The sequence below is a fragment of the Pseudophryne corroboree genome, chromosome 5 (genome assembly GCF_028390025.1).
Source record: "Pseudophryne corroboree isolate aPseCor3 chromosome 5, aPseCor3.hap2, whole genome shotgun sequence".
In the NCBI taxonomy this organism is placed as follows: domain Eukaryota; kingdom Metazoa; phylum Chordata; class Amphibia; order Anura; family Myobatrachidae; genus Pseudophryne; species Pseudophryne corroboree.
The window spans coordinates 293,814,865-293,828,534 of NC_086448.1; the positions used below are offsets into that span (position 1 = coordinate 293,814,865).

The 13,670-nt window shown below is 48.7% G+C and overlaps 1 protein-coding gene across 1 annotated transcript in view; it reads left to right on the top strand.

Moving 5' to 3' along the window:
* Window positions 1-13,670, top strand: part of KIF15 (kinesin family member 15) — a 438,779-nt gene that overhangs the window by 107,572 nt on the left and 317,537 nt on the right. The window contains exon 8 of the mRNA XM_063922408.1: window positions 5,726-5,935. Within this exon, the coding sequence (XP_063778478.1) occupies window positions 5,726-5,935 (210 nt within the window). The remainder of the gene's footprint in view (window positions 1-5,725; window positions 5,936-13,670) is intronic.

The following is a 13,670-nucleotide window of genomic DNA, read 5'->3' on the forward strand; positions in this document are numbered from 1 at the left end:
TTATGTAAAAGCCCATACTTGATCTTCCATGAAGATAGAGCTGAGCTCCGGACACGTCAGCAGTTCTTTCCGGAGGTTGTGTCGGCATTTCATATCAACCAACCTATTGTGGTGCCAGTTGCTACTGACTCCTCAATTTCATCGAAGTCCTTGGATGTTGTAAGGGCTCTGAAAATCTATGTGAAGAGGACTGCTCGTCACAGAAAATCAGACTCTCTGTATGATCCCAAGAAACTTGGGTGTCCTGCTTCTAAGCAGACGATCTCTCGCTGGATCAGGTTCACTATCCAGCATGCGTATTCTACGGCAGGATTGCCATGTCCTACGTCTGTTAAGGCCCACGCTGCTCGTAAGGTGGGTTCTTCCTGGGCGGCTGCCCGGGGGATCATCATCTCTGCTTTACACTCTTAAAGTGCCAATAGCTCCTAGTGGACTTGTCTATACCCCATGGCACTAATGTGGACCCCAGCATCCTCTACCAACTACAAGAAAAGGATTTACCGGTAGGTCATTTAAATCCTATTTCTCTCTCTCTCTCTCTCTCTCTCTCTCTCTCTCTCTCTCTCTCTCTCTCTCTCTCTCACGTCCTAGTGGATACTGGGTAACTGCTCTTTAGTTCCGTGGAGTATAGATCGGGTCCACTGGAGCCTGGCACTTTAAATCCTTTAGTGTGTGTATGTGTGCAGGCTCCTCCCCTCTGTGCCCCCCAGTCTCAGTTTAGAAAAATGTGCCCAAGGAGCCGGGTACATTCCTCTGGAGCTCCAGAGAGTTTACCTTAAATTCTTATTTTAGTTTATTTTCAGGTAGTACTGGTTGGCAACCAGTCTACCTGCCTCGTGGTACTTAGAGGGGGGACTGAACCAACCTCCTGAGGGTTAATGGTTTGCAATCCCAGCTGACAGGATACTGAGCTCCTGAGGCGCTGTTTCACATACCAGACTGTGTGTGCACACGCCAGCAGCACTCCGCCACCCTCTAACAGATGCCGAAGAGACACAGGTGCAGTGTTTTAACACCGGGGTCCTGATTAGCGGGACCCCGGTAACTATTTGCGGCGGCCGCGGACCACACTGGCTTTATAGGAGTATTATACTCCACATAGGTGCTCAGCATCTTTAAAAAGACGTTTGTTTAAAAACAAGGGTTATCTGTTACTTAAGGCCAGTATAATCTCACTAGGGACCGCGTGCCACTACGGGGGCGGGGCTTCCCGGAGAGCGGGACCAGAGGCGGGAAAGGTGCAATTTCCTGCTGCTGCGAATCGCAAGGCTGCATACACGCTGCTTCTTCATGGACCCAGGCTATTCAGACTCTTTACTGGTACCGGGGGTTCATAGCAGGGGTGGAGCATATCAGCGGTAGCGCCGCTGCTCCAAGGCATAACAAGTGTAATCTGTATTCACAGCGGAACACTGCTGTGAGTGTGCTGGTCTTCGCTCTGTGTGTCACTCAGAGGGCTCTCTAGTGTCTGTGTGGGGGTGTTAAGTTGGTTTTCACTACATTATCATTGTGTCACACTGTGCAAACATGTCTGCTGACAGTTATGTGTACTACTTGTAATTTTTCTCCTTCTGAGGGTTCTCTCATGTGTGAACAGTGTTCAGTGTCCTCACAGGGACACGACAGTCACCTGACTGGTTAGACTCTTTTAAGAGCATGATTCATAATATTAGTACAGAACTGGCTGCAGCTAGAAAGGAACGACAGGTGTTAAGACAGTCTGTTGATTGTATGGCTAAGACTGCAGACAACAGGCTCTTCAGCCCCCTCTGTTGGTTTCACATAAACGCTCACTTCCACAGGTGCTCCAGTCTGATTGAGCTTCCTGATTAAGATGAATCAGATGATATGGAGGAGGACAGCTCTCTGTCCCCCGGGTTGGAGGCCCTCATTTATGCTGTGAGGGAAGTTCTCAACATACCTGATACGGTGGCAGAATCAGACGAAGAATTGCATTTTAATGTAAAACCAAAATCCTCAGCCACATTTCCTTTATCAATAGAATTCAACTCCCTGGCCAGGGAGGCATGGGTATACCCTGATGAAAAAAAATTACCAGCTTCACCCGCAAATAAGTTACTTTGCAGGAAGCCATTTACAAACTTTTGCAGACGGGATTCCTGGTTCCAGTACTTCCTCTTTTACACAACGGGTTTTTACTCCAGTCTTTTTGTCATACCAAAACCAGACAGTTCGGTGCGACCCATCTTGAACTTGAAGTCCCTGAATCCGTATCTGCGGGTGTTCAAGTTCAAGATGGAATCCCTGTGGGCAGTGGTGTCCGGTCTGGAGGAGGGGGAATTCCTAGTATCTCTAGATGTCAAGGATACGTACCTGCACATTCCCATGTGGCCTCCACATCAGGCTTACCTCAGATTCGCCATATTGAACAACCATTTAGAGTTTCAGGCCTTACCCTTTGGCCTCTCTACAGCTCCAAGGGTCTTCACAAAGGTCATGGTGGAGATGATGCTGCAGCTGCGCATGATGGGAGTCAACATAGTTCCTTACTTGGATGATCTTCTGATCAAAGCAGTGTCCAGGGAACGTCTACTGCAAAGCATCGACCGGATGAGTCGCCTGCTTACGGATCATGGATGGATCCTACATTTTCGAAAATCTCACTTGGAACCGTCCCAACAACTTCAGTTTCTGGGTTTGATACTGGATACAGTGTCTCAAAAGGTGTTTCTTTCTATTGACAAGGCCTTAACTATCCAAACTGTGGTGCACTCAGTACTCCGACCTCGCAAGGCCTCAATACATCTTTGCATACGCTTCCTGGGCAAGATGGTGGCCGCATACGAGGCAGTCCAATAAGGCAGGTTCATTCCCGGCCATTTCAGCTGGATTTGCTGGACAAATGGTCAGGGTCTCACCTACACATGCATCAAAAGGTGACCTTATCTCCAAAAGCACAGATTTCTCTGTTGTGGTGGCTACAAGTTCCTCACCTGGTAGCAGGCTGGAGTTTCAGTACCCAGTCATGGATTCTACTGACAATGGATGCCAGCCTCTGGGGTTGGGGGGCTGTTACCCAATGGGCCCAGTTCCAGGGGAGATGGTCGAGTCAGGAATCTGCTCTGCCGATTAAATGTCCTGGGAAATTTACAGTGCCCTGCTACAAGCTTCCTATCTTCTGAGTGATCAACCGATCCAGGTTCAGTCGGACAACGCCACGGCAGTGACGTACATAAATCGACAAGGAGGAACAAAAAGCAGAGCGGCGTTGCGAGAAGTGCCAAAAGTACTCCTTTGGGCAAAGGCCAACGCAAGAGCCATCTCAGCCATATTCATTCCAGGAGTGGACAACTGGGAAGCAGACTTCTTCAGCAGGCACGACCTCTATCCGGGGGAATGGAGCCTTCATCCTCGGGTGTTTCAACACTTAATTCACCTGTGGGGCTTTCCGCAGATAGATCTGATGGCTTCTCATCTCAACAAGAAGCTACGACGTTACTGTTCCAGAACGAGGAATACGCAGGCTGTAGTAGTGGATGCGCTGACGATGCCATGGACTTTCCAGTTTGTATACCAGTTCCCTCCAATACCGCTAATCCCAAAGGTTCTAAAAAGGGAAAGCGCTCAAGCAATTCTGATTTCCCCGGATTGGCCTCGACTGGTTTGGTATGCGGACCTCCTGACCATGGCTCTGGAAGACCAGTGGCCTCTGCCGCTGCTAAAGGATCTTCTTCAGGAAGGACCGTTCATCTATCCTGACTTACAGTGGCTACGTTTGACGGCTTGGAAGTTGAGAGGGAGATTCTAGCCAGAAAAGGTCTTCCTTCCAGGGTTATTTCCACTATGGTACAGGCCCAGAAGCTGGTTACATCAAAACAGTATCATCGTATCTGGAAAAAGTATGTTTCTTGGTGTGAAGGGAGAGCGAATTCTCCCGTACAATTTTGAATTGGTCGCTTTCTACTGTTCATACAAGCGGGAGTGGACATGGGCGTACGTTTAGGCTCCATCAAAGTGCAGATTTCGGTGCTCCTTTTTTTTCTTTTCTTCCAGAAGCAACTGGCTCTTTTGCCAGAAGTACAGACCTTTCTGAAGGGATTTCTTCATATGCAACTGCCTTTTGTACCTCTTACTGCTCCATGGGATCTAAATGTGGTTTTGTCCTTCAGTTGGACTGGTTTGAACCCTTACACTGGCTGGGATTAAAACTTCTTACCTGAAAGACTGTAATGTTAATAGTTTTGGCGTCTGCCAGACGTGTCTCTGAATTGGGGGCCTTATCTTGTAAGAGCCCATATTTGATTTTTCATGAAGATAGGGCTGAACTCAGGACCCGGCCTCCATTTTTGCCGAAAGTAGTGTCAGCGTTTCACGTGAATCAACCCATTGTGGTTCCAGTGTTTTCTGACGCTTCCGTTGGCCCAGAGTCCTTGGATGTGATGAGGGCTCTGAAGATTTATGTCAAAAGGACTGCTCGTTATCGGAAATCTGACTCACTGTTTGTCCTTTATGATGCCACCAAGATTGGTCGTCCGGCTTCTAAGCAATCTATTGCACGTTGGCTCAGGTTGACCATTTAACAAGCCTATACTTCGGCGGCTCTGCCTTTGCCGACATCTATTCAAGCTCGATGAGAACAGTGGGATCTTCCTGGGCGGCTGCCCGGGGTGACTCGACCTTACAGTTGTGCCAAGCTGCTACTTGGTCTGGGTCGAACATTTTTGTTAAGTTCTATATGTTTGACACCTTGGCCAAGGATTTGGTCAGGCGGTTTTGCCTGGGTCTCGGCACTCTCCCACCCGTTTTGGGAGCTTTGAGACTTCCCCACTGTACTAAAGTACATTTCCCCAGTATCCACTAGGATGTTAAAGAAAATAGTAATTTAATACCTACTGGTAACTCCTTTTCTCGTAGTGCGTAGTGGATACTGGACGCCCGCCTCAGTGATTTGCATCCTGCTTACTTCGTGTAAGTGTTTCTGGTTGGTCAGCCATTGCGGTCCCTTTGACATGTTGGGTTAGCTTTGCTATCCTTCTTATGATTGGTGTTGCTATCCTCTGTTCCGGTTAGCACCCCCTTTCAGTTATGGTTGTGTGTTGGCTTGTTGCCTCGCTGCTGTTTTATGTTTCTTTCTCTCATGGTATGTCCGTCTCCTCGGGCAGAGTTTTCCTAGACTGAGTCTGGTAGGAGGGGCATAGAGGGGAGGAGCCAGCTCACACATACACACAATAAAGGTTTTAACGTGCCAGGCTCCAATGTACCCGATCTATACTCCACGGTACTACAGTACAGTTCCCCAGTATCCACTACGGACTATGAGAATAGGAATTACCGGTTTGTATTAAATTTCTCTTTTCCTCTTTCCTTTGTCACCCTCTCTTTAATTGATTTTGCTAGTGTTATATTTTATTTACTCTTGTGTTTTAGATTTGAAAATTGTTTCCACTTTTTTTTCTTTTGTGTATATGATGTCTATGGGTGCTCAATAAACCTAGATAACAAAAAGGGTTTACAGATGCTGATGCGGGTTATGCAGAGTTTTGCGTATGGTTAAATACACTTGTCTGGAGGCATAATATTTTGCACCAAATATAGGGCTATTGCAAGTGCACATTGGTGGTGATGATGAGACCGGCTTAGGCACAGAGATGCATAAAACTTTGCATGCTGATGAATTATAGATGATTTGTGTATAACTCATCCCCTGTAAGTTCATGTTTTATTTATTTTTTGTTTTTTTATTTTATATTTTTTATTTTGCCAGGTTCTCTCTACTGGGTGGCGAAACAGACGAGTGGCCTCAACATCAATGAACAGAGAGTCCTCAAGATCTCATGCTGTGTTCACAGTCACTATTGAATCAATGGAGAAGATAAATGAAATCGTGAACATTAGGTCTTCGCAACTTAATCTTGTCGACCTTGCAGGATCGGAGAGGCAAAAAGACACGCACACTGATGGCGTGAGACTAAAGGTAACAGTAAATATTTATTATCTCAGTTTTATGTATTTGATATAAGAAAATGTGGGTACACGAAATCTCATTCAAAATGGAAGTCTTTATTTTTTTTATTGCCTGATGCTTCTTGTTCAGATATGTGATTGGCTGTGGTTAGAAGAGAGCATGTGACCTTAATGTGTGAAGTGTATGGGACCCACTGCTAGTCAAGCGCCAAAGCAAAACTGAAAATATTTTATGTATAGCACAAATTTTTCTACTCTAATTACATAGCGATGGATAAAGTAAACCTATTCTTTTGCCAGTTTAGCCACTATGAGTGTGCTTTATTTTGTGCTGAAAGCTATTAGTACAAGTGTTGGTACCAACAAAAGCATTCTATGGTCATTTTAGAGACTGACACACTAAAGCTGGTCATATACTGTGCAATTATCAGCTGGGCAGGCCGATAATTGTACAGTGTATATAACCAAGCCCCAATTATTGGTCTGACTGACATGAAAGATCTTTCGGCATTCCCGACAGAAGGGATCATTTGTTCTTGGATTTGACAGTGGATATATTCGCATTCAGACAGATCAGTTGTCTGGCATTATATGGCAACGATATTGTATGTTTTCTCGAACGTCCTAGTGGATGCTGGGGACTCCGTAAGGACCATGGGGAATAGACGGGCTCCGCAGGAGACTGGGCACTTTAAGAAAGAATTAGTACTACTGGTGTGCACTGGCTCCTCCCTCTATGCCCCTCCTCCAGACCTCAGTTAGAATCTGTGCCCGGAAGGAGCTGGGTGCATTTTAGTGAGCTCTCCTGAGCTTGCTATTAAGAAAGTATTTGTTAGGTTTTTTATTTTCAGAGAGCTTCTGCTGGCAACAGACTCTCTGCTACGTGGGACTGAGGGGAGAGAAGCAAACCTACTAACTGCGGCTAGGTTGCGCTTCTTAGGCTACTGGACACCATTAGCTCCAGAGGGATCGAACACAGGAACTTAACCTTGGTCGTTCGTTCCCGGAGCCGCGCCGCCGTCCCCCTCGCAGAGCCAGAAGACCGAAGCCGGCGGGTTGAAGCAAGAAGACGTCAAAATCGGCGGCAGAAGACTCCTGTCTTCATATGAGGTAGCGCACAGCACTGCAGCTGTGCGCCATTGCTCCCACACTAACCCACACACTCCGGTCACTGTAGGGTGCAGGGCGCAGGGGGGGGGCGCCCTGGGCAGCAATTGAGTACCTCCTGGCAAAAAGCAGCATATATACAGCTGGGCACTGTAATATGCATGAGCCCCGCCATTATTTTTATAGAAAATCGCGGGACAGAAGCCCGCCGCTGAGGGGGTGGGGCTTCTTCCTCAGCCCTCACCAGCGCCATTTTCTCTCCACAGCTCCGCTGAGAGGAAGCTCCCCAGGCTCTCCCCTGCAGACTCACGGTAGAAAGAGGGTAAAAAGAGAGGGGGGGGAACATAAATTTAGCGCATTAATCATATATACAGCAGCTACTGGGTAAACACTAAGTTACTGTGTAATTCCTGGGTTATATAGCGCTGGGGTGTGTGCTGGCATACTCTCTCTCTGTCTCTCCAAAAGGCCTTGTGGGGGTTCTGTCCTAATACAGAGCATCCCCTGTGTGTGTGGTGTGTCGGTACGCTTGTGTCGACATGTTTGACGAGGAGGGCTATGTGGAGGCAGAGCAGGTGCAGATGAATGACGTGTCTCCGCCGACGGCGCCGACACCTGATTGGATGGATATGTGGAAGGTGTTAAATGATAATGTAAACTCCTTGCATAAAAGGTTGGATAAAGCTGAAACCTTGGGACAGTCGGGGTCTCAGCCCATGCCTGATCCTACAGCGCAGAGGCCGTCAGGGTCTCAGAAGCGCCCACTATCCCAAATTATTGACACAGATATCGACACGGATTCTGACTCCAGTGTCGCTGGCGATGATGCAAACTTGCAGCCTAAAATGGCTAAAGCCATCCGCTACATGATTATAGCTATGAAGGATGTATTGCACATATCAGAGGTAAACCCTGTCCCTGACGAGAGGGTTTATATGTTTGGGGAGAAAAAGCAAGAGGTGACTTTTCCCCCTTCACATGAGTTAAATGAGTTATGTGAAAAAGCGTGGGATTCCCCTGATAGGAAAGTGCTGATTTCCAAAAGGTTACTTATGGCGTACCCTTTCCCGCCAACGGACAGGATGCGCTGGGAATCCTCCCCTAGGGTAGACAAAGCTCTGACACGCTTATCTAAGAAGGTGGCCCTGCCGTGGCAGGATACGGCCGCCCTAAAGGATCCTGCAGATAGGAAGCAGGAAAGTATCCTGAAGTCTGTTTATACACATTCAGGTACTCTACTGAGGCCGGCAATTGCGTCGGCCTGGATGTGTAGTGTTGTAGCAGCATGGACAGATAATCTGTCTGAGGAACTGGATACTTTGGACAAGGATACTATTTTACTGACCCTGGGGCATATAAAAGACGCTGTCCTATATATGAGGGATGCCCAGAGGGACATTTGCCTACTGGGCTCTAGAATAAATGCAATGTCAATTTCTGCCAGAAGGGTCCTGTGGACTCGGCAATGGACAGGTGATGCCGACTCCAAAAAGCACATGGAGGTTTTACCTTACAAGGGTGAGGAATTGTTTGGGGACGGTCTCTCGGACCTAGTTTCCACAGCTACGGCTGGGAAGTCAAATTTTTTGCCATATATTCCCTCACAGCCTAAGAAAGCACCGTATTACCAAATGCAGTCCTTTCGATCACAAATAAGCAAGAAAGTCAGATGTGCATTTTTTCTTGCCAGAGGCAGGGGTAGAGGAAAGAAGCTGCACCATACAGCTAGTTCCCAGGAACAGAAGTCCTCCCCGGCTTCCGCTAAATCCACCGCATGACGCTTGGGCTCCACAGGTGGAGCCAGGAGCGGTGGGGGCGCGTCTATGAAATTTCAGCCACCAGTGGGTTCGCTCACAGGTGGATCCCTGGGCTATACAGATTGTGTCTCAGGGATACAAGCTGGAATTCGAAGTGATGCCCCCTCACCGTTAGCTCAAATCGGCCCTGCCAGCTTCCCCCATGGAAAGGGAGGTAGTGTTAGCGGCAATTCACAAGTTATATCTCCAGCAGGTGGTGGTAAAGGTTCCCCTCCTTCAACAGGGAAGGGGATACTATTCCACAATGTTTGTGGTACCGAAACCGGACGGTTCGGTCAGACCCATATTGAATTTAAAGTCCCTGAATATTTATCTGAAAAGATTCAAGTTCAAAATGGAATCGCTCATAGCGTTCATTGCAAGCCTGGAAGAGGGGGATTTTATGGTGTCTCTGGACATCAAGGATGCTTACTTGCATGTCCCCATTTATCCACCTCATCAGGAGTACCTCAGATTTGTGGTACAGGACTGTCATTACCAATTCCAGACGTTGCCATTTGAGCTCTCCACGGCACCAAGAATATTTACCAAGGTAATGGCGGAAATGATGGTGCTCCTTCGAAAGCAAGGAGTCACAATTATCCCATACTTGGACGATCTCCTTATAAAGGCGAGGTCCAGAAAGCAGTTGCTGATCAGTGTAGCACACTCTCAGGAAGTGTTGCAACAGCACGGCTGGATTCTGAATATCCCAAAGTCGCAGCTGATTCCTACGACGCGTCTGCCCTTTTTGGGCATGATTCTGGACACAGACCAGAAGAAGGTGTTTCTCCCGGCGGAGAAGGCTCAGGAGTTAGTGACTGGTCAGAGACCTCTTAAAACCAAAACAGGTGTCAGTGCATCAATGCACGCGAGTCCTGGGAAAGATGGTGGCTTCATACGAAGCCATTCCCTTCGGCAGGTTCCATGCGAGGATCTTTCAGTGGGATCTGTTGGACAAGTGGTCCGGATCGCATCTTCAGATTCATCGGCTGATCACCCTATCCCCCAGGGCCAGGGTGTCTCTTCTGTGGTGGCTGCAGAGTGCTCACCTTCTCGAGGGCCGCAGGTTCGGCATACAGGACTGGGTCCTGGTGACCACGGATGCGAGCCTCCGAGGATGGGGGGCAGTCACTCAGGGAAGAAAAAAGCTAAAAAGATATTTCTCTGACGTCCTAGTGGATGCTGGGAACTCCGTAAGGACCATGGGGAATAGACGGGCTCCGCAGGAGACTGGGCACTCTAAAAGAAAGATTAGGTACTATCTGGTGTACACTGGCTCCTCCCTCTATGCCCCTCCTCCAGACCTCAGTTAGATTTCTGTGCCCGGCCGAGCTGGATGCACACTAGGGGCTCTCCTGAGCTCCTAGAAAGAAAGTATGTTAGGTTTTTTATTTTACAGTGAGACCTGCTGGCAACAGGCTCACTGCAACGAGGGACTAAGGGGAGAAGAAGCGAACCTACCTGCTTGCAGCTAGCTTGGGCTTCTTAGGCTACTGGACACCATTAGCTCCAGAGGGATCGACCGCAGGACCCGTCCTTGGTGTTCGTTCCCGGAGCCGCGCCGCCGTCTCCCTTACAGAGCCAGAAGCATGAAGATGGTCCGGAAAATCGGCGGCAGAAGACTTCAGTCTTCACCAAGGTAGCGCACAGCACTGCAGCTGTGCGCCATTGCTCCTCATACACACTTCACACTCCGGTCACTGAGGGTGCAGGGCGCTGGGGGGGGCGCCCTGAACAGCAATAAAAACACCTTGGCTGGCAAAATAATCACAATATATAGCCCCAGAGGCTATATATGTGATAATTACCCCTGCCAGAATCCATAAAAAAGCGGGAGAAAAGTCAGCGAAAAAGGGGCGGAGCTATCTCCCTCGGCACACTGGCGCCATTTTCTCTTCACAGTGTAGCTGGAAGACAGCTCCCCAGGCTCTCCCCTGTAGTTTTCAGGCTCAAAGGGTTAAAAAGAGAGGGGGGGGGGGCACTAAATTTAGGCGCAATATTGTTTATACAAGCAGCTATTGGGGAAAATTCACTCAGTGATAGTGTTTATCCCTACATTATATAGCGCTCTGGTGTGTGCTGGCATACTCTCTCTCTGTCTCCCCAAAGGGCTGTGTGGGGTCCTGTCCTCAGTCAGAGCATTCCCTGTGTGTGTGCGGTGTGTCGGTACGGCTGTGTCGACATGTTTGATGAGGAGGCTTATGTGGAGGCGGAGCAGATGCCGATAAATGGGATGTCGCCCCCTGTGGGCCGACACCAGAGTGGATGGATAGGTGGAAGGTATTAACCGACCGTGTCAACTCCTTACATAAAAGGCTGGATGACGTAACAGCTATGGGACAGCCGGCTTCTCAGCCCGCGCCTGCCCAGGCGTCTCAAAGGCCATCAGGGGCTCAAAAACGCCCGCTCCCTCAGATGGCAGACACAGATGTCGACACGGAGTCTGACTCCAGTGTCGACGAGGTTGAGACATATACACAATCCACTAGGAACATCCGTTACATGATCCCGGCAATAAAAAATGTGTTACACATTTCTGACATTAACCCAAGTACCACTAAAAAAGGGTTTTATGTTTGGGGAGAAAAAGCAGGCAGTGTTTTGTTCCCCCATCAAATGAGTGAATGAAGTGTGAAAAAGCGTGGGTTCCCCCGATAAGAAACTGGTAATTTCTAAAAAGTTACTGATGGCGTACCTTTTCCCGCCAGAGGATAAGTTACGCTGGGAGATATCCCCTAGGGTGGATAAGGCGCTCACACGTTTGTCAAAAAAGGTGGCACTGGCGTCTTAGGATACGGCCACTTTGAAGGTACCTGCTGATTAAAAAGCAGGAGGCTATCCTGAAGTCTGTATTTACACACTCAGGTACTAGACTGAGACCTGCAGATAGTGCTGCTGCAGCGTGGTCTGTAACCCTGTCAAACAGGGATACTATTTTGCGAACATAAGACGTCGTCTTATATATGAGGGATGCACAGAGGGATATTTTGCCGGCTGGCATCCAGAATTAATGCAATGTCCATTTTGTCAGGAGGGTATTAGAGACACGACACTGGACAGTTGATGCTGACTTTAAAAGGCACATAGAGCCTTATAAGGGTGAGGAATTGTTTGGGGATGGTCTCTGGGACCTCGTATCCACAGCAACAGCTGGGAAGAAAAAAATTTTTACCTCAGGTTTCCTCACAGCCTAAGAAAGCACTGTATTATCAGTCCTTTCGGCTTCAGAAAAGCAAGCGGGTCAAAGGCGCTTCCTTTCTGCACAGAGACGAGGGAAGAGGGAAAAAGCTGCACCAGTCAGCCAGTTCCCAGAATCAAAATTCTTCCCCCGCTTTCTCTGAGTCCACCGCATGACGCGGGGGCTCCACAGGCGTAGCCAGGTACGGTGGGGGGCCGCCTCAAAAATTTCAGCGATCAGTGGGCTCGCTCACAGGTGGATCCCTGGATCCTTCAAGTAGTATCTCAGGGGTACAGGCTGGAATTCGAGGCGTCTCCCCCCCGCCGTTTCCTCAAATCTGCCTTGCCGACAACTCCCTCAGGCAGGGAGGCTGTGCTAGAGGCAATTCACAAGCTGCATTCCCAGCAGGTGATAGTCAAGGTGCCCCTACTTCAACAAGGACGGGGTTACTATTCCACACTGTTTGTGGTACCGAAACCGGACGGTTCGGTGAGACCCATTTTAAATTTGAAGTCCTTGAACACATACATAAAAAAATTCAAGTTCAAGATGGAATCGCTCAGGGCGGTTATTGCAAGCCTGGAGGAGGGGGATTACATGGTATCCCTGGACATCAAGGATGCTTACTTGCATGTCCCCATTTACCATCCTCACCAGGAGTACCTCAGATTTGTGGTACAGGATTGCCATTACCAATTCCAAGCACTGCCGTTTGGACTGTCCACGGCACCGAGGGTCTTTACCAAGGTAATGGCAGAAATTATGATACTCCTTCGAAAAAAGGGAGTTTTTAATTATCCCGTACTTGGACGATCTCCTTATAAAGGCGAGGTCCATGGAGCAGTTGTTGGTCGGAGTAGCACTATCTCGGGAAGTGCTACAACAGCACGGATGGATTCTATACATTCCAAAGTCACAGCTGGTTCCTACCACACGCCTGCTGTTCCTGGGGATGGTTCTGGACACAGAACAGAAAAAAGTGTTTCTCCCGCAGGAGAAAGCCAAGGAGCTGTCATCTCTAGTCAGAGACCTCCTGAAACCAAAACAGGTATCAGTGCATCACTGCACACGAGTCCTGGGAAAAATGGTAGCTTCTTACGAAGCAAAATTCCATTCGGCAGGTTCCATGCAAGAACTTTTCAGTGGGACCTCTTGGACAAGTGGTCGGAATCGCATCTTCAGATGCATCGGCTGATAACCCTGTCTCCAAGGACCAGGGTATCTCTACTGTGGTGGCTGCAGAGTGCTCATCTTCAAGAGGGCCGCAGATTCGGCATACAGGACTGGGTCCTGGTAACCACGGATGCCAGCCTTCGAGGCTGGGGGGCAGTCACACAGGGAAGAAATTTCCAAGGACTTTGGTCAAGTCAGGAGTCGTCCCTACACATAAATATTCTGGAACTGAGGGCCATTTACAATGCCCTAAGTCTGGCAAGGCCTCTGCTTCAAAACCAGCTGGTACTGATCCAATCAGACAACATCACGGCAGTCGCCCATGTAAACCGACAGGGCGACACAAGAAGCAGGATGGCGATGGCAGAAGCCACAAGGATTCTCCGATGGGCGGAAAATCACGTCTTAGCACTGTCAGCAGTGTTCATTCCGGGAGTGGACAACTGGGAAGCAGACTTCCTCAGCAGACACGACCGACACCCGGGAGA